At 40.6% G+C, this 27,972-nt stretch overlaps 2 protein-coding genes across 3 annotated transcripts in view; one reads left to right on the forward strand and one right to left on the reverse strand.

Moving 5' to 3' along the window:
• LOC130928701 (synapsin-3-like) overlaps positions 1–27,972 on the reverse strand; it is a 383,502-nt gene that overhangs the window by 91,237 nt on the left and 264,293 nt on the right. The gene's annotated exons all lie outside the window — the stretch shown is intronic.
• On the forward strand, positions 450–26,469 carry LOC130928706 (metalloproteinase inhibitor 3-like). Its single transcript, XM_057855421.1, has 5 exons — positions 450–690; positions 14,595–14,677; positions 16,731–16,842; positions 20,795–20,916; positions 25,187–26,469. The coding sequence occupies exons 1-5, from the start codon at positions 564–566 to the stop codon at positions 25,382–25,384; spliced, it is 642 nt and encodes a 213-aa protein (XP_057711404.1). The 5' UTR covers positions 450–563; the 3' UTR covers positions 25,385–26,469.

The following is a 27,972-nucleotide window of genomic DNA, read 5'->3' on the forward strand; positions in this document are numbered from 1 at the left end:
ATTGAATATGTCATCATTATCATATTAAAAATTTAAGTGACGGGTAAAAATAGATTATGACCGGATTTTTATGACCCTGTCAGTCAAAATGACAGACAACGAAAATGTCTAGCGCAACCTCTGGGCTGCACCATTTGAACTGGGATTTGTATTGTCTGTTTACACGTTTTGCACAGCCTTTTTTTTTTGGGGGGGGGGGGGGGGGGGGGATTGTTATTTTTTAGCCAATGTCAGCCAGGCAGTCATAATGACATCTGCATCCTATTTTTCCAGCTAGTTTTTTTTTTTCTTTTACAAGGAAAAAAAAAAGTTCCAGCGCGCCACTGGTCTGCTCTCGCATCATCACCCAGTGATTGGGCGCTCCTCCCCCGAGCTGCAGAGGTGGAAAGGGGGCGTCACCGCCTATCCGTATATGTTACGGCAGAGTCGCTCTCAGCCATCAGGGTGGAGAGACGCTCCAGAGAGACAGACGCTCTAGCCAGACTTGGACATAAAGCGCGCGGATCCACGCGGACGGCACACACAGTCTCCAGCAGCACGACGTGGGGGGAAACTAGCCAGCAATGCAGTCGCTGTACCGGCACCTGCTCAGCCTGCTGTTAGTCAGCAGCCTGCAGCTTCACCAGCTCACCGAAGGCTGCTCGTGCGCCCTCACGCACCCTCAAGACGCCTACTGCAACTCTGACATAGGTGAGAAAAACCAGCATAACATTGCATCCGTTTGAACAGGTGTCGACACAAGTCAGTGTCTCTCTCCGACTAATTAAAACGCTCTTCCGTATCCATTGCTTGTAACACAACACAGACTATTTCCAGTGAGCGCCGAGTATTAAATGAGTACTAAAAACAGCTCCATGTCAGCTCCAAAGTGACTTAAGTCGTCTTTCCGACACATGAGCCAAGCATTTATCGATTTCAGTGTTTTAAGTGAGTTGCAGTTCAGGGAAAAGAGCCAAAGTTCTATTCTACTGTGCGCTGCAACTTAAGAATGCAGCTCATGATTTATTGTAATTTATGAATTAAGAAGACAGCCACTCAGCATACATGGTCCATGCGTATTTTGTCGCCAAGTATGCAGCAGTGCTTGTCAATGTAATTTAAATCATCAAAAAATTTGCATTTGGCTTCAGATCTTTAGAAAGTTGACTTCACTGCAACAATAAATCCAAAATTCTGTTCAAGATTTTTAGATAAGCTGCTAGTCATGTGATTTTCCTTTGTAAAACTGCATTTGACTATGCTGTACAAACCTTCACCCGAGTTCAAGCTCAATGAAACAATCATCTCTTAGTCTAAACAGAGCACGCTGACACGCAAACACACGACCGTGTGTCACCTTGGGAGTCCTGGTTTGTGCAGCTGTGCGTGTTTCGCACAAACATATCACACTAAAATACACAAATACAAGACTTCTAATGTCGCACTGTATAGTACTTGCCACTAGAGGTTGATAAAACTCATTAGTCATGTGTTCAAGTTACGTCATAACAACAGTTTGGGATTGTCAAACTTTACAAAAGCAAGTTTGGCATGTCTGATTGTCGCTCGCGTGGAAAACCTCGGCAAATTACAGAATCAATTGATTCGATTTGCTCAAAACCGTCCTACTGAAATGGTTCGAATTCCTCTGTCAGCTCCGTGTTTACAATTTCCCCCCTCGTCCGTGTCTGCCAAAATCACATGAGCTCGTGAGCTGGATTTGAGCGATTGCGAGATCACACGAAAATGGGAAAACCACATGAGAACGGCGCCCCCGAGCACACAAACACATCGCTGCGTGGCGTTTATCCTCGCGTCACCTGACACTCAGTCGCAACTACTGGGAGAGCATTCGCTTGGCGTTGGAAAAGAGCCGTAAATGTCTCGCGTCGTCAATCCTGCCTCGGGCTTAGCGGGAGTGAAAAAGCTGCGCTGGGACCAGCACAGACTCACCAGAGTCAGAATCTGGAAGCAACTTCAAATAGGGCGAGTGATCAATGACGAGCCACACAAATCTGTTTTCCAAGTTCCGGGCTTAGCTCGAGATGTTCGTTGTGACCTTCTCAAGCGGCGGCTGGACGCGGAATGCAAAAGTTCTATTTTCAACTTGAAAATGTGGAAATTCAGAGAACCGAATTACCGTTTAAGAAGCCTGTTCAAACAGGAGTTGGCGCAAAAAAAAGCTAAAGGTTTGAGGCGCTAACGCAGCGAAGGGAGAAAGCCTCTAATTCCGACTGTCAACATCAAAGGTGACAGGCCCGAATCTTCCCGATTTACAAGGCGTACTTCAGTTCAAAGCGTTTGGCTGTGGTTTTCCTGGCCTTGACCCATAATCACCCGCAGCCACCTGATTCAGTGAATCTCAATTAGACTTAAACATTGCCTTGTCGCAGTTTCTTTCTCGTCAGTCATGGTTCGTTATCTGCAGCGTGCATTGCAGTTTTAACAGTTTCCAGCATGTCAGTTTTGCTACTCGGCACCTGACCCGCTGATTTGAGGGACCTAGTTGGCAGCCGGGTTAAAGCCGCCCATTCACAAGAGGGAAACCGGCAGCCCTTGTTGTTGCAAAGCCCTCTGAAAGCAAGATTAGAGGGCTGGCAGCAAACTTTGACCCTGAGATTTAATATCGCGCCATAACCGTGTTGGTTCCCAAGCGCTTGGGGGTGACGGGAGCAAACCTCTACGTGTGCCGTGAACCAGGTCACTTGTAGAGGATTAGAGCGGTACGTGTTTATGCGTGACGTTTGGTCCTGCCTTTTTTCGGTACACAGAGTGGCCCTTTGTCAGGCAACCTGCTGGCTTTAAAACTTTGCATAACTTGGTGCTTAGTGACAACGCTCTCCTGGTACTGTGGTAACAGAGCACTGGCGCGACTAGTGAAAAAAAAAACGTTCCCTGTTATGCAAGCATACGGTTTTCCCTATAGGTACAGTGGTATGAAAAAGTATCTCAACCTTTTGAAATTTCTCACATTTCTGCATAAAATCATCATCAGATGTGATCTTTGTCAAAATCACACAGATGTAAAAACAGTAGGGTTGTTCCGATCATGTTTTTATGCTCCCGATCCCGATCGTTTTAGTTTGAGTATCTGCCGAACCCGATATTTCCCGATCCGATTGCTTTTTTTTTGCTCCCGATTCAATTCCAATCATTCCCGATAATTTTTCCCGATCATATACATTTTTGGGAATGCATTAAGAAAAAAATGAATAAAACTCGGACAAATATATACATTCAACATATAGTACATAAGTACTGTATTTGTTCATTATGACAATAAATCCTCAAGATGGCATTTACATTATTAACATTCTTTCTGTTAGAGGGATCCACTGATAGAAAGACTTGTGACTTTGTATATTGTGACTAAATATTGCCATCTAGTGTATGTGTTGAGCTTTCAGTAAATGATACTGTGGCCATCCCAAATGCATGATGGGAAGTGGAACCATGACTGTGCGTCATGCTACCAATTCATATATCTTCTCTGCGTTGGGAAGTAAATTAAGGTGTTAAAACAAAGATCAATTGCCCCCTTGCTTCCCCATATTGCTTCCCATGATATTTCTAATCATAGGGAGAGGGATTGCAAGGCTTTAGCCAATTAAAAGAAGGCTCCAAAGGCTGCCAAAATTCCCTCTACTCATTTTGCGCTGCTTTTTATATCTCTGTATAGGTAAAACGGCGTCATTACAGATTGAGCGCGGTAATGAGTGAGAGGGTCGTGCAGCGCATGCATTAATTGCATTAAATATTTTGACGTGACACATTTTATAAAAAATTAATTGCCGCCTTTATTGGGATAAATTTGATAACCCTACCTTAAGCCTAAATGAAAGACTCTGGATGAGTGTAATATATTATGTCTGGAACGTTAAATACAATTAGAAAATGATTTAATTAAAATATATATATATATATATTAAATAAAGGCAGGGCCGATATTTTTTTGCCGATTCCGATAGTTTGAAAATGACGTGATCGGCATCCCGATCGATCTGGACATCTCTAAAAAACAGTGTCTGCTTTAACTAAAACCACCCAAACATTTATAGGTTTTCATATTTTAATGAGGATAGCATGCAAACAATGACGGAAGGGGGGAAAATAAGTGAACCCTCGGCCTAAGGAGACTTAAAGAGCAATTGAAACTAATTTTTACCAAAGAATTTAAGTCAGGTGTGTGCCCAATCACTGAGGAGTGGTTTAAAGCTGCCCTGCCCACTATAAAGCACACACCTAGTAAGAATTGTCTTGATGTGCATCATGGCTCTGTCAAAAGAGCTGTCTAAAGACCTGCAATCAAGGATTGTTGATTTGTGTAAAGCTGGGAAAGGATATAAAACCCTCTCTAAAAGTCTGTCAATCGACAGTCAGAGAAGTCTACAAATGGAGAGAGTTTGGCACGGTTGTTTCTCTCCTAAGGGGCGGCCGTCCACCAAAGATGACGCCAAGGGTTCAGCGCAGAATACTCAGAGAGGTATAAAGAACCCTCGAGTCTTTGCTAAAGACTTACAGAAATCACTGGCACAGTCCAATGTCTAATAAATTCAAGAAAACTATGGCCACGAACGGTGTTCATGGCAGGACTCCACGGAGGAAGCCACTGCTGTCTAAAAAAAAAACATTGTTACTCATTTAATGTTCACAAAAAAGCACTTGGACACTCCACAGAAGTTTTGGCAAAATATTTTGTGGACTGATGAAACCAAAGTTGAATTGTTTGGGAGTAAATTAAAATATATATATATATATAATTAAAATATTAAATGTAATGGGTCACTTATTTTTCGCCCCTCTGTCATTGTTTCCATACTATCCTCAATAAAATATGAAAACCTCCAAATGTTTGGGTAGATTTAGTTAAAGCAGACACTGTTTTTTTCATCTGTGTAATTTTGACAAAGATCAGATCCCATTTGATGTTAATTTTATGCAGAAATGTGGGAAATTCCAAAAGGTGCAGATACTTTTTCATACCACTGTACTTCAAATACAATGTTGTGTCAAAGGCTGGAGATGGTTGAGATGTTTGCTCCCTCGGCCGAGCGTATCAAATGTCCCAATCGTCATCCCCCCCTTTAATGATCACAAGGCCGCTTGGGGTTTCACTATTTCAAACAGCCAGCGCGGCGCACACGGACAATGACTCAACACACGGGAATTCAAATACAATGACTGGTCCTGGACCTCTTTGCAGAGGACGTACAGGCGCGACTCTGAGAAACTAAAAAAGTTGAAAAAACTCTCAAAGCTGCAGATATCTATTTTGCTGGCGCACCTCCTCTTTCCATTCATTCTGGCAATGCAGTGAGGGCGTAGGTTTGCATCGGGACGGTAGGGACATAACACTACCCACTTTTCAGGTTGCTTAAATTGTCCCCAACAACTTTTAAGCACCCTTATTTGCTTTATAGAATGACTTCAGTAACAGTGGGGAAAATAAGTATTTAGTCAACCACCAATCGTGCAAGTTCTCCTACTTGGAAAGATTAGAGAGGCCTGTAATTGTCAACATGGGTAAACCTCAACATTGAGAGACAGAATGTGGAAAAAAAACCCAGAAAATCACATTGTTTGATTTTTAAAGAATTTATTTCCCAATTAGAGTGGAAAATAAGTATTTGGTCACCTACAAACAAGCAAGATTTCTGGCTGTCAAAGACGTCTAACTTCTTCTAACGAGGTCCAACGAGGTCTAACGAGGCTCCACTCGTTACATGTATTAATGGCACCTGTTTTAACTCATTATCGCAGTGCTTCTCAATTATTTTCTGTTACGCCCCCCCAAGGAAGACGTAAATGTTTCGCGCCCCCCCCCCAACTCTCTGCCGCCACTGTAAATAGTATCATTCGTCTATATTACTATTATAAGTACGCCTCAGCCTAACATTGTGTCCTTTTTTTTCTATTAAAGAAAAAAAGTAACATAGATCAACTTATAATAAAGTATAACTTTTTTAACATTGTGTTGCTTGTAACAGAAAAGACTTAACGCGCATCAATTTGCCTGAAGTTAAAAAAAAAAAAAAAAAAAAAAAAAAAGTCACATCCAAACTGTAAAAATACACTCAAGGTACATTTTTGACCATTTGATACTGAAAAATAAAATGTAATAAAATCAGTAAATAATAACAAATTCAAATTGATTAGAAACATTTACTCTTCCGGACAACATGCCAAAAAATTTGACCGAAAAAAAACAAAACTGAATAGAAGGGGGGAAAAAAGTCTTTGAACAGAAGGAAAGTTTTTATTTTCGCTGATTCACCACAGTGCTCACTGGTTTACTGATATAACACTGACAAAGCGGGACGATTGTGACAATTGGCTATATTCGGCACATTTTCGCTGAAAAACAATGAGATTGAGGTCTAATGTCTTCAAGTGGCGTCTTAACTGATTTGGCTTCTCCGCTATAATCATTTTTAGACTCAGTAAACAGTGGTCTTTCCTCATTTCCCACTATATTAAAAGTCAAAGGCAAACGGCCCGAAAAAAGCGCATTCTCGGCGGCCGAGGGAGAACCGTAGGTGAGGGCGGTGGTCGTGACGATCCCAAGCCGAAAACGGCACTTCTCGGCCGGACACGTAAGAACCGAAGAAGACAGTGGGTCGCTGCGTGGGTCCAGCTCTGCATGAGTCTCTTCCGTGTGCTCTTGCTTACTTCAAAAATACTGCACGCACTTTGAAAATGAGAGCGCCACTGCCACCCACGGAGTGGATGTGCAAGTACACTTTATTCTAGTACGGCAAAAAAAAAAAAAAAAAAAAAAAAAGCATGTTCCCCGAGGTCACTCGCGCCCCCCCTGGCATCGCTCTGCGCCCCCCTGGGGGGGCGCGCCCCACCATTTGAGAAGTACTGCATTATCGGTATAAAGGACACCTGTCCACAACCTCAGTCAGTCATGCTCCAAACTCCACTATGGCCAAGACCAAAGAGCTGTCGAAGGACAACAGAGACAAAATTGTAGACCTGCACCAGGCTGGGAAGACTGAATCTGCAATAGGTAAAACGCTTGGTGTAAAGAAATCAACTGTGGGAGCAACTATTAGAAAATGGGAGACATACAAGACCACTGATAATCTCCCTTGATCTGGGGCTCCATGCAAGATCTCACCCCATGGCGTCAAAATTATAAGAACGGTGAGCAAAAATCCCAGAACCACACGGGGGGACCTAGTAAATGACCTACAGAGAGCTGGGACCACATTTACAAAGGCTACTATCAGTAACACAATACGCCACCAGGGATTCGAATCCTGCACTGCCAGACGTGTCCCCCTGCTGAAGAAAGTACACGTCCAGGCCCGTGTGCGGTTCGCTAGAGAGCATTTGGATGATCCAGAAGAGGACTGGGAGAATGTGTTATGGTCAGATGAAACCAAAATAGAATTTTTGGTAGAAACACAGGTTCTCGTGTTTGGACGAGAAAGAATACTGAATTGCATCCGAAGAACACTATACCCACTGTGAAGCAAGGGGGTGGAAACATCATGCTTTGGGGCTGTTTTTCTCCAAAGGGACCTGGACGACTGATCTGTGTAAAGAAAAAATGAATGGGGCTATGTATCGAGATATTTTGTGTGAAAATCTCCTTCCATCAGCAAAGGCATTGAAGATGAGACGTGGTTGGGTCTTTCAGCATGACAATGATCCCAAACACACAGCCAGGGCAACAAAGGAGTGGCTTCATAAGAAGCATTTCAAGGTCCTGGCCTAGCCAGTCTCCAGATCTCAACCCATAGAAAATCTGTGGAGGGAGTTGAAAGTCCGTGTTGCCCAACGACAGCCCCAAAACATCACTGCTCTAGAGGAGATGGAGGAATGGGCCAAAATACCAGCAACAGTGTGTGAAAAGCTTGTGAAGAGTTACAGAAAACGTTTGGCCTCTGTTATATCCAACAAAGGGTTAAAGGGTACATAACAAAGTATACAGATGATTTTTTGGTATTGACTAAATACTTATTATCCACTCTAATTTGGAAATAAATTATTTAAAAATTAAACAATGTGATTTTCTGTTTTTTTTCTACATTCTGTCTCTCATGGTTGAGGTTTACCCAAGCTGACAATTACAGTTTTTTTTTTTTTAATATTTTCAAGTGGGAGAACTTGCACAATTAGTGGTTGACTAAATACTTACTTGCCCCACTGTAACACTACCCACTTTTCAGGATGCTCAATTTGTCCCCAACAACTTTTAAGCACCCTTACTGGCTTTATATAATGACTTCAGTTATACAGGTAATTTAGATTGTCTTCCCATATGCTGTAAGGATAGAACTGACCCTACCATTGTTAAGTGACTTATATTCCATTCTGTTCAGACTTATTAATCCCTTTTGACTTGCTAAATGTGCCAGTCCATTTTTTCCCTCCAACGCACATTAGATTGGCTAATGACTTGATCCACCAACCACACACACGCACTCACAGCCCTGACAGATATACAGCAAGTCGACAACATGCTGCCTTCTCCGAGGAGGGATAGTTTTTTTCAGCCCCCAGCAGCAGCAGCCACTGTAAGTAATGTAAAAAGTAGAGCTGTCAAACGATTAAAATTTTTAATCGAGTTAACTACAGCTTAAAAATTAATTAATCGTAATGAATCGCAATGAATCGCAATTCAAACCATCAATATTATATGCCATATTTTTCTGTAAATTATCGTTGGAATGGAAAGATAAGACACAAGATGGATATATAGATTCAACATGCGGTACATAAGGACTGTATTTGTTTATCATAACAATAAATCAACAAGATGGCATTAACATTATTAACTTTCTGTTAAAGCAATCCATGGATAGAAAGACTTGTAGTTCTTAAAGGAAAAATGTTAGTACAAGTTATAGAAATTTTATATTAAAACCCCTCTTAATGTTTTCGTTTTAATAAAATTTGTAAAATTTTCTATCAAAAAATAAACTAGTAGCCCGCCGTTATTGATTTCAATAATTACTTTACACAATGTTCCTGGGCGCTGAAGCCTATAAAATCAGTCGCACCCAAGCGCCAGCAGAGGGCAGCAAAACTCCGCAAAACACAATTAACAAGTGGGCCTTTCACTCTTCTGTCATTTAAATCTGTCTGAGCTGGGCCAAGTGCGTTAATTGCGTCAAATATTTTAACGTGATTAATTTAAAATAATAATTACCGCCCGTTAACGCGATAATTTTGACAGCCCTAGTAAAAAGATATCAACGTTGTGGAGGTGGGGATCACACTACTAATTTTACTACTGAAAGTTCAACCTGCATCGGGGTTAGCATAACATTAAACTGTGCTAACCTGCAAAACTTGAGTAGGAAGCTGCTTAGAGAGAAGTGTCCTACTGTATGTTTTATTTCCTGTTAACGTTAATTAGACTTCTTTTTTTTTTTTTTTTTTTTTTTGCTATTCCCTGACTGACTTGTTTTTTCATTCATATTTAGTTTATCAAGATTTGAATCAAAGGGTGTATCAACTGAACCAAAACACATGAAAATATCAATATCAATACCTATCAATTAATTAGGTTTATATTTGTGAGAAATTTTGCCCTGACCCTTGTTCACCCAATCTGTTTGGTCTTATTAATGTCCTGTCCCCAGCAAAAAGTGTACATGCAGGTAATGCTGTTATATCAATGTTGAGACCAAACCTACGCCCTTGCAATACAGCACTATAATCACATGAATGACAAGAAACAGTCTTGAAATGTTTCAATCTCTACGTAATGATTCAACATTAAGCATGCAGGCATCACTTTTGGAAATGACTGTTATAAAAACAACATTCCAATTACATAAGCAGCACCTATTTCGACATTCACACAATTCAACCAGGATTTGAAAACTAAGAATCAAGAAAGTCTCATCCAACCAGACTTTTCAACTTTTTACCTGACCTGCATTCTGAGACGTGATCAACACTCAGGTTGCCCCCCCCCCACCCCTTCCTACATTTGACACAAACCTCCACAGCAGGGATTCATTTCCAGTGTTTATTTTTGAGCTTGGTAGTGTGTCGTCCTGAGAATTCCTCTCCCGCCCACTCGCCTCCCCAAACTTGGACCGCTTTCTGCATACTAAAAATCACCGTCGCCCTCCTTACGCCTCGCTTTTCTCACTCGCAGTCGCACGTATGCCGACGAATGACTAACCGCGTTTGTCCGCCACATAGTACGTAGGCTGAAATGAATGTTAAACTCAATTTCAGGCTCACCGTATGATAAAACAGGGTGCTTGTGTAATCCTCTGCTTTCGGCGAGAGGAAGCGCGAGAAATTAATTCATACCCCGGTTACCTCTCTTATCACGGAAAAGCCTCCCACTGATGAAAATTGATGTCACATCTTCTGCAAGGCATGAAAGTGCGTCACAGCCGCAGTGTCAGAACTGGCTGATAAATATAAATGGGTTAAATAAACACTCGTAAGACGTACTTTTTCGGACTATAAGTCGCACCTGCGTATACAGTGGTATGAAAAAGTATCTGAACCTTTAAGAATTTCTCACATTTCTACATAAAATCTCCATAAAATGTGATCTGATCTTTGTGAAAATCACACAGATGAAAAAACAGTGTCTGCTTGAACTAAAACCACTCAAACATTTATAGGTTTTCATATTTTAATAAGGATATGCAAATGACAGAACGGGGAAAAATAAGTGTAAGTGAACCATCACATTTAATATTTTGTGGCTCCCCTTTGGCAGCAATAAATTCAACCAGACGCTTCCAGTAGGTGCACATCAGTTTGGCACATCAATCAGGAGTGATCTTGACCCATTCTTCTTTACAAAACTGCTTTTGTTCAGGCAGATTCCTGAGATGTCTGACATGAATCGCTGTCTTTAGGTCATGCCACAGCATCTCAATGGGGTTCAAGTCTGAACTTTGACTTGGCCACTCCAGAACGTGTATTTTCTTCTTCTGAAACCATTCTGAAGTTGATTTACTTCTGTGCTTTAGATCATTGTCTTGTTGCAGCATCCATCCTCTTTTTAGCTTCAACTTCCTGACGGACGTCCTCAGGTTTTCCTGCAAAACATCCTGATAAACTTTTGAATTCATTCTTCCATGAATGTTTGCAAGTTGTCCAAGCCCCGAGGTAGCAAAACAGCCCCAAATCATGATGCTCCCTCCACCATGCTTCACGGTGGGGATGAGGTGTTGATGTTGGTGAGCTGTTCCTCCACACATGACCTTGTCTGTTGCTCCCAAACAGTTCAACTTTGGTTTCATCAGTCCACAAAATATTTCCCAAAACTTCTGTGGAGTGTCCAAGTGCCTTTTTGCGAACATCAAACGAGCAACAATGTTTTTTTAGACAGCAGTGGCTTCCTCTGTGGAGTCCTCCCATGAACACCATTCTTGGCCATAGTATGAAAAATAGTTTATGTGCATACAGAGATATTGGACTCTGCCAGTGATTTCTGTAGGTCTTTAGCAGACACTATAGGGTTCTTTTTTACCTCTCTGAGTATTCTGCGCTGAACTCTTGGCCTCGTCTTTGGTGGACGGCCACTCCTTGGGAGAGAAGCAACAGTGCCAAACTCTCTCCATTTGTAAACAACTTTTCTGACTCTCGATTGATAAACATCCAGACTTTTAGAGATGGTTTTGTATCCTTTCCCAGCTTTATAGAAATCAACAATCCTTGATCGCAGGTCTTCAGACAGCTCTTTTGACCGAGCCATGATGCACATCAGACAATGCTTCTTATTAAGACATTTCTTACTAGGTGTGTGTTTTATAGCGGGCAGAGCAGCTTTAAACCGCCCATCAGTGATTGGGCACACACCTGACATAAAAAGTTTGATAAAAATTGGTTTCAATTGCTCCTTAAGTCTCCTGAGGCAGAGGGTTCTCTTACTTATTTATCCCCCTTCTGTCATTGTTTGCATGCTATGCTAGGCGGAGTTTGACTTTTGGGGCTGGTGGGGCACAATATCTTGATGACCCTAAAACGCAGTGTCAGCAATAAAATTAACTTAAAAGAATATTTAAAATAATAAGTTGACAATGAGCGTTTTTTGTTTCCCATCATTTTTGAGGGGAATTCTAAATCAGGCTGCTTAGGCATTACTTTTCGCCAAGATCGTCATCCATTGAATTTGGTAGCTGGCCGGTGTCGTGCCAATGTAGCTACCGCAGTCAAAAATTTTATCCCCTGGGCGGAGCCATATGGAGGTAGTTTTGTGTCTTTATTATTAAATTTAAAAAAAGTTATTTCAATTTAAAAAAAAGAAAAGTTGCTTCAATCAAAATATTTTCAACCAAAAAAAAGTCGCTTCAATCAAAAAACAAAAACAAAATGTGAATGTAAAAATAAATTTGAAACTCAAAAAATTAGAAAAAAATGCACGTGAAAGTTATTTTTCTTTGATTAATGTTTATTTTTATTTATTTATTTATCTTTTTTTTATTTTTTTTATTTTTTAATTGAAGCAACTTTTTTTTTTGAAGTAATGTTGATTTGTGTTTGGGCCCCATTTTGGCTAGGACATTTTTCTCTTTATTATTCAATCAAAATAAATAATATTAAATAAATATTAATAATAATAATACTAATAATAATTTAAAAAATATATAGATTTTCAAAAACAAGAATCGCGTCAATCAAAAAAAGAAAATTTTCAATATTAGAAAAAAGTTTTTGAATGCGAAAAAATATTTGAGATTGAAAAATTTGCATTTGAACACCTAATTTTTGATTGAAGCAATCCTTTTTGTGTCAGGGCCATATTATGATTAGGACATTTGTGTCAAAATCATTAAATCCCCCCAAAAGTTGCTTCACTCAAAAAATAAATATTTCCAATCAAAGAAAAAAAAAAATCATCCTTAAAAATATTTTTCCTCTAATACATATGTACACATTAAATTATATGCAAAGCAAATGACTGTCTAAGGTGCTCGAAAAATAATTTCGACCAACTATAAAATGTTTTTCATTTTGTTAATTTCTTTCATTTTTGTTGCAGTTTTATTGCTTTACAACATATATATATATATATATATATATATATATACACATACATATAAGAAAGTCAATTACATTCAATGACATTTTTTGTCCCCCCCCCCTTTAAAATCCGCTTATGATGCTATCCTCATTAAAATATAAAAACCTATAAATGTTTGGGTGGTTTTAGTAAAAGCAGACAGTTTTTTCATCTGTGTGATTTTGACAACGATCAGATTCAGATCACATTTGATGGTGATTCCAAAACATTCAGATACTTTTTCATACCACTGTAAGTTACAGGCCCGGTTCGGAAAATGCGGTAAATATAGCTATCGAACAGAGAGGAGGTCAGAGAGTCACAGAACTCCTCTGTCCCCTTTGCGCATTCCTCAGGATGATGGCACCACCACCGGCCAATTAGTGGCTGCTGTCCAACAAAAGGGGTCCTATCTGGATATACTCGAGTTAAATCAGCTGACGCGCGGTCCCTTCAAACACCCACTACCGAGTTCCTCCTGAGGAGTGGTTTTGAGGTCAGCGCGGTGTCCTTTTTGGGAGTTAAATAAGTGGGGGAAACCTGGTTACATCTGCACATTCCTTTTTAATTGGGCTTTAGTTGCTCGGTAATTAGTCGGGAAAGCAAATTCATGTTGAAAGGTCACCGAGTATTTGAGCAAAATAGTTACCTAAGCTTTCGTAACGGATTCCTTTGGAACTAAAACGTGTAATTTGTGTCACACAGTACCTAAAAAAATAGCAGTGCAAATAAATACCAATTTTATGATCTGAAATGTTAGGTTTCTCCACCTGGCCTGGGGACTACATTGGGAAAAGTTCACATTTAACAGGTGGTTCTGCAGTTACCAGACGGAGAAATTGCAGCACAGACTCTAGGATAATTCTCGTCTCAAATGGGGATCTTCACTATCATGCGATTTCTTCCTTTTAGAGTCTTATTTCTATCCCCGTTTCCGTTGAACGCCTTGAGATATTTCAGTTCGACAACTCCAGAGCAAGGAGTCACGATGCCAGATGCTTTCGTCTCACTTTTTCACCTCCTTTTCTGGGGAATGTGAACCCCAAAGAATGTTGGAAGGAAATTCCACAAGGGGAAGATAACAAGCACGCTCAGTGTTAGTTGTGTCTGCGGCTATGGGCAGCAGGTGAACGACACGGAGGACTGATCTTTTATGCAGGACCCGCAGGTCTGCTGGGGCTCAATTTACCGGCTCAAATCATCGCTCTACAATAAGCCCCCTGCTCCGGCGCGAGGGAAAGCAAACAAATGTCGGAAAAGAGCATTTACATGAGGGTGTTACACGTCGATAAGATCTTTTTCAAGTCTTGTTTTAGCAGAACTCACTCTACAAGTTAGTCTTTTTCTGACACCCCAGTGGGATTTTCTTACCATTACTTACTATATAAACAAAACTCAATATGTCCCCTAAGTCCCCCCCCCCCATTCACCCCGCTTGGCAAACGGCAGAAACGCAGAAAATCGGATAAACAGATTAGCCGTGGTGCCAACGTGGTCCTGAAATGGTATTTATCTGTCCTTTAATGCCTCTCAAAGTTGGACGCGTGATGGAATGCGACAGTTTGTCGGCATCTGCTGCAAAAGTTGTTGACTTGGTGCTTCTTCTCCGTCTTTGCAGTTATTCGCGCCAAAGTTGTGGGCAAGAAGCTCCTGAGAGATGGACCCTTTGGAACGATGCGCTACGCCGTCAAGCAAATGAAGGTGAGATTAACTCATCTCTACTATCTGATTTTCCATGTTGGGGGAGAAACGCGTCACTTCCGATATTCTTACGTAACGCCGCATATTTCTCAGAGATGCTGACATCAGCCCACCATTTCGACAGGAGCCAGGCAGCGGGATTATACGGCTTTGCAGGAATTACATCTCAACCAAACTCCTCATGTAAACATTCCAACGGTCCGACACGGCATATGTGCAAACAGTAACAAATGCGTTAAATGGCCTTTTCGACAGCATTTTGATAATACGCGTCGACTTCTCGCTTTATTTATTTGGATTGATTGACTTATCCCAAAAGGTTATCGATACACTCCTGTCAAGAATTGAGATATCGTTTTAAAAAGGTGTCCAAAAAAAAAAAAAAAAAGGCTGCCATTGACAGTGCTCAGCGCCCAATCCATTTAGACTGGGAACTAGTGCTGCAACGATTAATCGATTAACTCGAGTATTCGACGAGAAAAAAATAATCGAATTAAATTTTGTTGCTTCGAGTATTCGTTTAATTAAAGTGGCATTGTATTGGTTTATTTTGAAACTGTTTGCATGTAGTTTTATTGATTTGGGTGGCAACAATGAATATGATATAACTCATTTCTCATGGCTGAAACCAGCTGCTCCTTGTTAAGACCACCATTAGCCAAGTTTTTGTTCAAGCTAAATTTTTTTAATGCATTCATGATTTAGTTTATAGGTATATTTAACCATTTTTTGTTTTTGTTTTTTTGTTTTTGTGGGAATATGTGTCCGGAGCATTATTTAAAAAAAACGAAAAACTTCAGCTTTTTATATCATTTAAGCTAGCGGACTTCTTCTGTGTAAGTTAGCCAATAGTTCTTTTGTTGTACATAGAGCCTCATTTTAATTTTTTTATACCGTTTTAGGTTCAGCTCAGGTATTTTAATTTTTCATGTTCCTTATCCGATTACTCGATTATTCGAACTAACTAGTCCACCGATTAATCGACTAGTAAAATATTCTATAGCTGCAGCCCTACTGGGAACGTTCGTTCATTCAAAACCAGAGCATTCACAGTCATTCGGTCCGATTTTCAGGGCATTTACAGGTCACTTGCTTTTCATTTTAGGGCATTTACAGGTCATTTCCTGTTGAGTTTAAGTCACTGCCTATTCATTTGGGTGATTCCCATGTCACTTCCTGTTCTTTAACTCAAAATAAACAGGAAGAGACCCATAAAATACCCCAAAATCACCAGGAAGTAACTGAAAATCAACAGGTAAATGACCTTAAATAGCCCAAAATGACCTCATTGGTTGGCATTGGCTGCCACTGACGTCTACTAGTGATAAACTCATTCCAATTCACAGCAGAAGCTTGTTTTTCTGTTTATTAGTTTTTTTGTAGAATATCCTAGAATGATTTCCTGACCAATGTAACGCTATATCGTCATATCATCGTTATCGTTAGCTTTATATCGCAAATCATATCGTATCGTGAGGTACCAAGAGTTTCCCACTCCTAGTAAACGGGTGTTTTCCCGCCGGCTGATGAAGCGTGCAATTCTTCCCAAATTCAAACAAATCCGATGAGAAAAATGCCATCTGAAAACCCCCAAACTTATAGGCTAAAGTAACAGTTTGTTCTAAGAGCGGTGGGTCTAAACATGGATTTCCTGTTGTTCCCAGACAAATAAATTGCGGCGGAGAAAAGCCAACAGTTCTCAGGGCAAACACTGACTCTGCATACCTGAGCTAAATAGAGGCAGCCGAGGTCCGCGGCTTAGCGACGAATATCGGGACGGCTTGCCAACACGGCATCAAAGTCGAAACACATTACACGACATAATCGTGTTATCTTATGATTTGCTTAGGGCCGAGCACTAATACTCCTTCTCCCACAAGGCATTCCTTAAGGAATGTCATCTGATAAAGCCGACATGCTTAATTTCATGGCGGATTATTTATGTGGAGGCTAAGTAAAGGGTGCAGTGCCAGGGAGAGGGTACGAAACGGCACAAGTCTTTTTATCCGTTCTGTTTTTTTATGTTTAACTCTTTGCTTCTCATCTCATTCAGATGTACAAAGGCTTCGAAAAAGTGCAGCACGTGCAGCATATTTACACGGACGCCTCGGAAAGCTTGTGCGGAGTCAAGTTCGACATCAACAAGTATCAGTACCTGATTACAGGTGAGTTATATAAATGGTATAACTGTTGTGTAACTTTCGAGATTATTGGATTGTTTCAGCATCACAGTCAACAACAGACACACAACACAACCTCAGTCAAGGCTGTTCAAGTACCGTAATTTTCAAACTATAATCCGCTACTTTTTTCCCCTCATTTTGAATCCTGTGGCTTACACTGCAATTTTGTCAGATAATGTTCAATTTGTCCCAGAAAATGATTGCAATTACACATACTATGGCAGTAATATCTTCATTTATTTTGCTTACAATGAAAAAACACAAAAGAGAATGGGGATAAAAAAATTAAATCATTATCATTTTTCTAGGGCTGTCAAAATTATCGCGTTAACGGGCGGTAATTAATTTTTTCAATTAATCACATTAAAATATTTGACGCAATTAACGCACATGCCCCGCTCAGACAGATTTAAATGACAGTACAGTGAAATGCCCACATGTTAATTGTGTTTTATGGAGTTTTGCCGCCCTCTGCTGGCGCTTGGGTGAGACTGATTTTATAGGCTTCAGCACCCATGATTGTGTAATTAATTATTGACATCAACAATGGCGGGCTACTAGTTTATTTTTTGATTGAAATTTTTACAAATTTTATTAAAACAAAAACATTAAGAGGGGTTTTAATATAAAATTTCTATAACTTGTACTAACAGTTATCTTTTAAGAACTACAAGTCCCTCTATCCATGGATCGCTTTAACAATGTTAATAACTTTAATGCCATCTTGTTGATTTATTGTTATAATAAACAAATACAGTCCCTATGTACCGTATGTTGAATGTATACATCCATCTTGTGTCTTATCTTTCCATTCCAACAATAATTTACAGAAAAATATGGCATATTTTATAGATGATTTGAATTTCGATTAATTACGATTAATTAATTTTTAAGCTGTAATTAACTCGATTAAAAATTTTAATCGTTTGACAGCCCTACATTTAACACAAAACTCCAAAAAGGGCCGGACAAAAGTATTGGCACCCTCAGCCTAATACTTGATAGCGCAACCTTTAGACAAAATAACTGCGTACAACCACTGCCGGTATCCATCAATGAGTTTCTTACAATGCTCTGCTGGAATTTTAGACCATTCTTCTTTGGCCAACTAATCCAGGCCTTCTCCAAACTGCCATTTTCAGATCTCTCCACAAGTGTTCTATGCGATTCAGGTCTGGACTCATTGCTTCCCACTTTAGAAGTCTCCAGTGCTTCACTTTCTATTGTATTTTAAGTGTGTTTTGGGTCATTGTCCTGATGGAACAACCATGACCTCTGAAGGGGACCCAGCTTTTTCATACTAGAACCTACATTATGCTGCAAAATCTGTTGATAGTCTTCAGACTTCATAATGCCATGCACACGGTCAAGCAGTCCAGGACCAGGGGCAGCAAAGTAACCCCAAAACATCAGGGAACCTCCACCATGTTTGACTGTGGGGAGCGTGTTCTTTTTTTTTTTTTTTTTTTAATGCCTCGTTTCTTTTCCCCTGTAAACTTTTCCCAAAAAGTTCTACTTTTGTCTCATCTGACCAGAGAACATTCTTCCAAAACGTTTTTGACTTTCTCAGGTAACTTTTGGCAAACTCCAGCCTGGCTTTTTTATGTCTCTGAGTCTGAAATGGGGTCTTCCTGGGTATAATACCATAGAGTCCCTTTTCATTCAGATGCCGACGGATAGTATGGGTTGACATTGTTATACCCTTGGACTGCAGGACAGCTTAAACTTGTTTGGATGTTAGTTGAGGTTCTTTCTCCACCATCCGCACAATCTTTCGCTGAAATCTCTTATCAATGTTTCTTTTCCGTCCACATCTAGAGAGGTTAGCCACATGACCATGGGCTTTACACTTATTAATGACACTGCGCACGGTAGACACAGGAACATTCAGGTCTTTGAAGATGGATTTGTAACCTTGAGATTGCCCATGCCTCATCGCAATTTTGCTTCTCAAGTCCTCGGACAGTTCTTTGGTCTTGTTTTTTTTCCCCTCCATGTGGTACACACAATGACACAGGACAGAGGTTGAGTCAACTTTAATCCATTTTAACTGGCTGCACGTGTGATTTAGTTATTGTCACCATCCTTTATGTAGGTAACAGGTACTGTTAATTACTCAAATTAGAGAAGCCTCTCATGATTATTCAAAAGGTGCCAATACTTTTGTTCAGCCCATTTTTTGAGTTTTGTGTAAAATGATAATGATTTAATTTTTTTCCATTTTTATTTGTGTTTTTAACTACAAGCAAAGTAAATGAAGATATTACCACCAAAGCATTTATAATTGCAATACATTTCTGGGAGAAATTGAGCATTATCTGAAAGGATTGCAGGGGTGCCAATACTTTTTGCCAACACTGTAAAGTGTCACCAGATACCATAACTAGCAATTAATGAAACAACTGGAACAGTAACTGAAGAAATAATCACCACAGAACAGGATTTTTGATTGTTTTTTAGATCTAGCGTCGCAATGCATGCTAGGAGTCATGTTGCATGAAAACAGCGTTGAAAGCAGGTTTCCGTTAAAAGTGTTACCGATTAATATATTTCTGTGTAAATATCCCATAAAACAGTGAGGACAGCTGGGGCTTATCTATGAACAAATGCCGTTTTCGTGTCAAATTTGGTGGGTAGCGGCTTATATTCAGGTGAGCCTGATAGTCCGAAAATTACGGTAGTTTTTTTTGTTGGTGGAAAATCCGAAAGAACCATATCAAAAGAAATCCCCAGTGAATCATGTACTAGGTATTGCTACATTACATGGACCAAGGAGTTAGCACATACTTCAATTAAATAACAGGAGTTAGACTAAGCGCCTTAGTTGAGCTAAAGCTTAATTCTTGAGACACATTGGACAATTTCATGCTTACAGCTTTGTGGGAACCGTTTCAGAGATGTCAGAGTGACTTTACAACACTACAATCTGATTTCCTCCCTCCAAAAATCCACTACCTCAACTATTTTCTCGCAAACAACCTGTAATGACTAGTAAGTAGGAAGCTACTGGTTTTCAGCAGAGGCCTTTTTATGACTTGCTATTTCTAACAGAAGTGCCGTTTACTTTGGACCCCGTGGTGTTGGGCATATGTAACCGATGCTAAGCTCGGACCTGTAAAGACCGAAACTACATCCCGCGGTGCTGGTGGCTCGCCAGTGGATGGCGGCTATGTTTTTCCAGCGCAGGCGAGAGTGACATCACCGCGGCTCCTGGGATGTCTATATTAAGTCAATCTAAACACGTGGGTGCGAGAGGGACGTCTTCGGTATTTCAGGAACGTGTCTCGCACTCGGCGCAATGTTAGAAGTAGGATTGTGGATGCATTAACTCCTGTATGGAGATGCATGGCGAGCTGGGAAAAAATACTCCCGATGACTGTCAAATTCCAGCTCGGAGGAAAACGCGGCGAAGGGGACGCGCGGTGACATATCCTGATGTGCTCGCGGGTTGCCGTAAAGCACCTGTCTCAGGAGTCGGTAAGCCGCAAACAGTCCGCGGCGCCAAAAATAGACGCACGGTGACCTTTGGGTATTCAGAAATAGGGGCGACGGTTTAATTTGGCTTAACGTACGAGATTGTCTTACCACCCACGACTGAACGGCGAAACTCGGGGTGTACGTTTACAGAACGCCTCGAAAAACGCAAGTTTGCTTAGGGCGGTGATGACAGTAATCAAGCCCGCATACTTGGCATAGCATGACTGCGGTAGACTGGTCGTCGTCTCTTGTTTACTACTGCGCAGCCTGATTTTCCGGCCAGGAATGTCGTTTTAAAAGTAGCACCATCACTTTCATCATCTAATCAGCACAAGCCCTCAGAGACCCATCCAGGCAGCGATAATTAAGAATTAAATGCCGTATCTGAAACTGTTTTTTAAGTAGGACTTCTCGGAAAACCGTAAAGGTCAAATGTCCTTGACTTGGATTTTCCTAGGGCGGGTGTATGACGGCAAGGTGTACACGGGACTGTGCAACTTCAACGAGCGGTGGGAGCGCCTCTCATTGGCTCAGAAGAAAGGCATCAACCACCGCTACCAGTTGGGCTGCAACTGCAGGGTGAGTACTTTCAGTCCAGAAACAGACGACTACTACTAAGAGTATCGTAGACATCTGCTAACATCATTGCCTTGCATTATTGACTTCTTACAAAGACCCGCTTGTTCCTGGAGCTTTTAAAGGAAGCCGCCCCTCCGTGTCTAAAAAGAGTCTATCCATCAAACTCTCGCAAAAACGGTTAAATCATTGCCAGCGTTTCTCTTCCACTTCTTAAAACGACACATCCCTCACCCGTGGAGGACAATTTTTCCCCAACCTTTAAACACCCAAATTGGGAAGTTTAAATTGCACTTAATTTGTCTCATTCACATCCAAATAAGCAGCTGGCGACTGCAACTCTCTCTGTCAATAAACGGCGTTTCCGTTCATTACCTCCTTGAGAGGTTACGCCGCGTGAATCTTCCTTTTTGTTCTCAGGCGCGAATGCTTTTTGTGCAAACACCTGGAGGTGAGAGGAGCGTTTAACAGAATCCAAACTGCCTTAAAGTGCCTATGACAGCAAAAAGCATGTTTATTTCATATTTCACGGGGTATTTTGTGCTCCTGAATGAAACGGATCGCTTGGATGTGTGTGAAAGCGATCGTTTTAGTTCTAAATTTTTGAATCACGCGCCATTAAAATGAATAACTTCCTGTTTTGAGGAGGAATGCGAATGTGATGTCACCTGGGTCAGCATCTCACAATACAGCATTGCTTTATAGCATGCAGATTCAGCTGATTTTGCGGATGGATTCGTTTATTTTTTGTATTACGCCAGCCAAATGTGCTGCAGGGTTTTGTTGCTGCACCAGGAAGAGGCATGTGAGCCTTTTTGGGTTTCAAAAACCCCCACCACAAGATTAGCCAAAATAAGTCCGACAACTTTGGGACCATTGGACTTGCGAGGAAATGCGTAAACATCGTGTTTTGTATTATGTCAAATCATCATCATCGGTGATCACTCGTAATTGAGTATGATAGACCTCCTGGGGGGGTATTTGTGGGTCCTCAGGTGGCTGAAAAGTCCAATTCTGGAACCACAGACGTCTGTGCAGTGTGGGCATCGGTGTGTGTTACTGGGGGTGGAGTGTGGTGTGGCCTTATAGGTGGTAGTTGTTCTCTTCTTTCTGTGCTGTCTCTTGACTATGGCAGCCCGGCAGAGATTGAGTTCATGGAGTGTGGCTCCCTTGCATATACTGTCTCTCCATGCAGACCTATTTTGGGCAAGGTCTTCCCAGCAAGCACTGTTGATGTTGAACTGCTTGACGCACTTTCTTATGTTGTCCTTGTAGCGCTTTTTCGGCCCTCCAGGAGCTCTCTGGGCAGACGTGTGTCTGGCATTCGGACAACATGGCCGGTCCATATGAGTTGATGTTTAATGACGTAGTGCCAATGCTGTCTATGTTTGCCTCCTCGAGCACACTGAGATTTGTGCGCTTCTGATTCCACGTGATGTGCAAGATTTATGTAGGCACCTCTGGTGGTAGGACTCCAAAGCTTTTACATGCCTGCTGCAGGTGGTCCATGCCTCTGCTCCGTATAGAAGTGGAGGCATGATAACAGCCTTGTAGACAAGGATTTTTGTCCTTGCCAGCAGGTCAGGATTTTCAGAAACCCTTCTTCGGAGCTTTGCAAAGGCTCCACCGACACACATAGGCGGATCTACTATTCAGGCGAAGTAGGCGATCGCCCTAAGCCCCCAACCAGTAGGGGGCCCCCAACCAGCTGCCCTTGCCCCAACGAGCAAGGGCTTGGGCCACCGGAGCCAGCAGCACCCCCAACTATTCGTCATGTATAATTATGTCAGCATACCAAACAAACAAATAACAAAACAAAAAAGAAAGATATTTGAATGCTGCATTTATATTATCTCCCCCCCACACACACACGCACTACAATGGACTGTTCCACGACGACGGACTGAGTATCAATCGCTTAGCTTTATTTCGCGCCGTTTAGCATCGCTTAGCTGTTCTTTAGCTTCACTTAGCTCTCCCGCGTTTTTCATGCCACTAAGCTCGCTATTTTTACAGCTCACTTGCTACTTTGCACGTCGGCCATCGTTTATATCGAATACATGAGCGAACGTGCTCTCCATGAGAGCCAAAGTGCAGTGAGTGAGGGAGACGTTGTAAACAGGCCGCTAATGCCTCTTTTAACTTTCTTCTTCTTCACGCCGAACATAAAATAGACGACAGCACACCCTGTGGCGAAACAATGCAGTACAGTTCCAATCAGTCATACAATAACACTCAACAGCTGGTTAACAGCATTTGCTAACGAAAAAAAAAAAATTAAATCTATTAGTGACACCACAAGCAATGACAAAGAATGTTTTTTTTACGGAGCGTAAAGCTTTAGGTTAGCAGTTTAGTGAACGTGCCTCCAGTGAACATTTCAAAATGAGCGCGTCATGTTCGTCATATAAATAACGATTTCTGGAGTTAATCCCACATACTTCAGAATTAATATTATAATATGTAGAGTAAATACTACTGAATACAGATTCTACACTCAGAATAGCTTTCAAATGATATTCTTTATGACAAATATGATTGGCAATGAATAATTATTATACTACTATTATATATAGTAGTATACTATAATAATAATAATGCTAGAATTTTTTTAAAGAATTGTTTTGAATAATGTTGGAAAGGCAAAGTTAGCGTTCTGAATCTGTTTACTTTCCATTCTTTTGCACTAGTAAATGCTATCAGCATTTAACGTTATTGTTTATTTGTGATTAATTATTGTTATTTACATGATTATTTGTACTTTAATAAAGAATTTAAGTGTCCCAAAATGGTTTTGTGAATTAATAAGCGTCAACAAAAATTTCATTGCTAAATTAGTAAAAAAAAGAAAATTCATAGATTAGTCGACTCATAGTAAAACTAGCCGGCTGACTAATCAGGAGAAAATTTGTCGTTTAGGACAGACCTAGTGTACCGGAACATATTTCCTCCACACCCTTCTCACCTTTTTAACCCCTGACCCATGAAGAAAGCCCCTGGATATGTTCGCCTTAGGCCCCAAAATTGCCAAGTCCGCCACTACCGACACAATAGATTCGATGGTGCACCTCATGGTCAACGTCTGCGCACGTGGAGAGGTGACTGCCCAGGTAGGAAAACTGGTCCACATTTTCAAGGACTGTGTTGTCAATCTTTATTGATGGCGGGGTTAAGGAGGAGTCTTGTTGAGGTTGATAGAGCACCTTGGTCTTTTTCACATTTATGGCCATTCCTAGGAGCTTGTATGCGCTAACAAAAACATCAAGTATGGTCTGTTGATCTTCCTCTTTGTGGACGACGATAGCATTGTCGTCCGTGTATTGCAGTTCCACGATGGATGTTTTGGAGATCTTTGTCTTGGCCTTCGTGTGCCATCGTGTTTTGTATTATGTCAAATACTGGTATCATGGCACACGTTTTAATATGGAAGTGGCTTGCATTTTGTGGCCGACAGTGTTCCTTGTCCACGGAGAATGCCTCTCGGCCGACTACCGGCGTCTTGTCGCACACATGACATGATCCGCGGTAGTTTTGTGTGATTTTTCGCTTCGACAGGCGAGAATAAGATTTTAAAACGCCGCTCGGTTCAGGTTAGCATGTCGGCTAGTTGTCGCGCTCCTGGTTTGTTTACGCTCTTCGAAGCCGGGGCAGTGAAATGGCACAAGCCGGACTAACTCCGGTGGCATAAAATATTGTTCGAGAGGTGCAAGAAGTGGACAGCTTTGACCATTATGGAGTAATTTTGCCATGTCGTACTGAATAAATGTATTTTTAAAATTCATATTCCATTTAGCACAAGACTTATTTGTCAAGACCATACCATTTATTTATCAATTGGGGAAAATTACTTTGATAAAAAGACTAATATAAAGACCTGTAAAAATATTGGGGTAGACAGATTTTGCTTCTCTCTTCGTCGCATTTTCCTCATTCTGAATAATTCCCACTTAATGGGCTGATGTCTAAATCAGACGAAATCGTGACCCTGCCGACGTCATCCTCCAGCTGGGGACGCTAGAGCGCTATAATGACAGGCAAGGGCTAAATGGCAGATTAAAAGACTAATTTCTCATCAACTGCACTTTGCCAAATTGTTGTATATAGTCAAATCATCCAAAAATATGATTCTTATTCACATAATAATGCGATTTAAGAATTTTTTGTCCTGTCATAGGCACTTTAAACTCAATGACTTGCATTAATTCCTCGTGAAGATTGCCAAATTGCTGCTTGGAATGATTCAAATCTTAAACTCACGTTTCTGTCCGTGTAGATTAAACCCTGCCACTACCTGCCATGCTTCGTGACCTCCAAGACCGAGTGCCTATGGACGGACATGTTGTCCCACTTCGGCTACCCGGGCTACCAGTCGCGACACTACGCCTGCATCCAGCAAAAGGAGGGCTACTGCAGCTGGTACCGCGGCATGAACGCCCGCGAAAAAACGGTCGTCAACACAACTGACCCCTGAACCCGACAGAGTATTGCCATTGCCTCCCCTTTGATGCCATTTCGCCCCTTGTATAGTATTACGGGACTTCTAAAACCCAGTCAAAAAGACAGCCGATCCATGACAGTGCCTCTTTTGTAGCACTTGTGATTGACCTTTTGGTCGCTGCTGTACAGACCGGAACTCAATAATTAATAAATCCAATAATCGACAGAGGTTCAATGGTCTTGAAACGGCTACTTTAAATAAGAATGTATGACCACGATCTAAACCGGACGACATGATTAAAATCCTTCGATTACAGCCGATTGGTGCAAAAAGGCAGTTTACAAATTGTCCGTATGATGCTAATCGCACTGTACAGATCTGAAAATGTTGTCCAGAGATGGAATTTTATTTTTGATTGTACATAAGCTAGAGAAATGAAATATCAACTAAGCTGAAACCTCTGTAAAACATTTATTTATCTGGATCAGATGGTAGATTTGCTGTGGATGTGTACATATCTATAAATATATATGAAAATGAAACAAAAATAAGCAACTGTCAAGTTGAATATTGTGTTGTTCTTTATAAAAGAGTGGTCATTATTTCCTCGCCAATCAGTAATAAGCAGAGGTTTCGCATATTTTTCATGTCTATTTACATCGTTTCATATTCAAAATGGACGCATACACTATATCAATGTAAACAATGTTCTCACTGAATTAATTCTGCTTTTGCTTATTTTTTCTTTCAAGAGCAGTATCTTCAATCCATTCCATTACATTGCGAGACACACATTTGCCTCGGGATTGGAAGAACAGCCCAATCGCCGCTAATACGGCATGCCAAATTCCATTCATACGATTTGACGCACTGCCAAATGTTCAATAGACACTCGTTTTTATCAAGTGTAAAACTGAAGCTTTTTCTCCAACCGAGGCATTTGTGTGTCCGTTTCTGTGGTTCACATTTATGTAAATATACTCAAGTTTGATCATTCTGCGGAGGAAAAAAAATCCGATCGAGGAAACTGTGTACAGTCTGTGTGTAAAGGCTGTTTCCTGAAGTATGGCTATTTTATATTTTTATAATAAAGATTGAATGAATATGGTTTTGTGGTTGTTTCCTTACATTTTATAGAGTTTACTTTGAATAAATAATGGCAGAGTTTGCAATTACCGTAATTTTTGGACAATAAGCCGCTACTTTTTTCCCCTCATTTTGAATCTTGCGGCTTATTGTCAAGTGCGGCTTATTTGTCAATTTATTTTGGTTCATAGGTAACACAAAGATGTCATAATTATAACCGGACACTATCATGGGCCATAAACTTCATAATGTATTGAAGGGGCACGGGGCCGATAAATAGGGGGACTGCATTGTTGGCGAGTTCGTCAAAGCTGACTGAGTGAAATCACAGACAAAGAGCTTTTTTTCGTTGATAATTCTTTTGAATAAATGCTTAAATACCCAAATTCTTTATAGATATGGATGTAAAACAGTCTCGATTCTTGGTTAAAAGCGAAAAAAAACGTGCGGTTAGCATTTATTTTATGAAAATATGTCAAAGTATAATGCTAGTCCGTTAGTAAATGTAGCTAGCAGCCGCCTTATGTAAACAGAGCTTTTCCGGTGAAAATTCTTGTGGTTAAATGCTTAAATAACCTAATTATTTATGGACAAGGATGTAAAAAAGTCTTGATTCTTGGTTAAAAGCAAACAAAAAATAATAAACAAATGTGCAGTTCGCGTTTATTTTATGTAAATATGTCGAAGTACAATGCCAATCTGTTAGTAAATGTAGCTAGCAGCCGCCTTATGTAAACAGAGCTTTTCAAGTGAAAATTCTTGTGAATAAATGCTTAAATCCCCGAATTATTTATAGATATGGATGTAAAACAGTCCTGAGTCTTGGTTAAAAGCAAAAAAAAAAACAAAAAACGTGCAGTTAGCATTTATTTTACGTAAATATATCAAAGTACAACGCAAGTCTGTTAGAGAATGTAGCTAGCGGCCGCCTAATATAAACAGAGCTTTTCCAGTGAATTTTTTTAATGAATAAATGCTTAAATCCCCGAATTCTTTATAGATATGGACGTAAAACAGACTCGATTCTTGGTGAAAAGAAAAAAAACGTGCAGATAGCATTTATTTTACGCAAATATGTCGAAATACAATGCTAGTCTGTTAGTGAATGTAGCTAGCGGCCGCATAATGTAAACAGAGGTTTTCCTGTGAATTTTTTTTATGAATAAACGTTTAAATCCCTGAATTCTTTATAGATATGGACGTAAAACAGACTCGATTCTTGGTGAAAAGAAAAAAAAAAAGTGCAGATAGTATTTGTTTACGCAAATATGTCAAAAAACAATGCTAGTCTGTTAGTGAATGTAGCTAGCGGTCGCCTAATGTAAACAGAGTAGTGTTGTATCGGTCGCGAACGATTCGTTCTTTTTGAACGAATTGTTTGGGTGAACGAGACCGAACTAATAACCATCTGCACTGATTCGTTCTATGAAGTAGGGGCTTGTTCGCTGCGTGGGAGGGCGCTGAGCAAGCGGCAGCGTCTTCTGACATCGCACACGACCAATCAGACGCCAGCCTCATCGCGGGCAGGGGAGGGA

Source organism: Corythoichthys intestinalis, chromosome 13, assembly GCF_030265065.1.
Source record: "Corythoichthys intestinalis isolate RoL2023-P3 chromosome 13, ASM3026506v1, whole genome shotgun sequence".
Taxonomy (NCBI): domain Eukaryota; kingdom Metazoa; phylum Chordata; class Actinopteri; order Syngnathiformes; family Syngnathidae; genus Corythoichthys; species Corythoichthys intestinalis.

What these genes read in the sequence shown, in the direction of transcription:
- LOC130928706 (XM_057855421.1), top strand. Translation starts at nt 564, where the DNA reads ATGCAGTCGCTGTACCGGCACCTGCTCAGCCTGCTGTTAGTCAGCAGC. An exon ending in ACGCCGTCAAGCAAATGAAG is followed by an intron (nt 14,678 to 16,730) that starts GTGAGATTAACT and finishes CATCTCATTCAG; the next exon opens with ATGTACAAAGGCTTCGAAAA. An exon ending in GTATCAGTACCTGATTACAG is followed by an intron (nt 16,843 to 20,794) that starts GTGAGTTATATA and finishes GGATTTTCCTAG; the next exon opens with GGCGGGTGTATGACGGCAAG.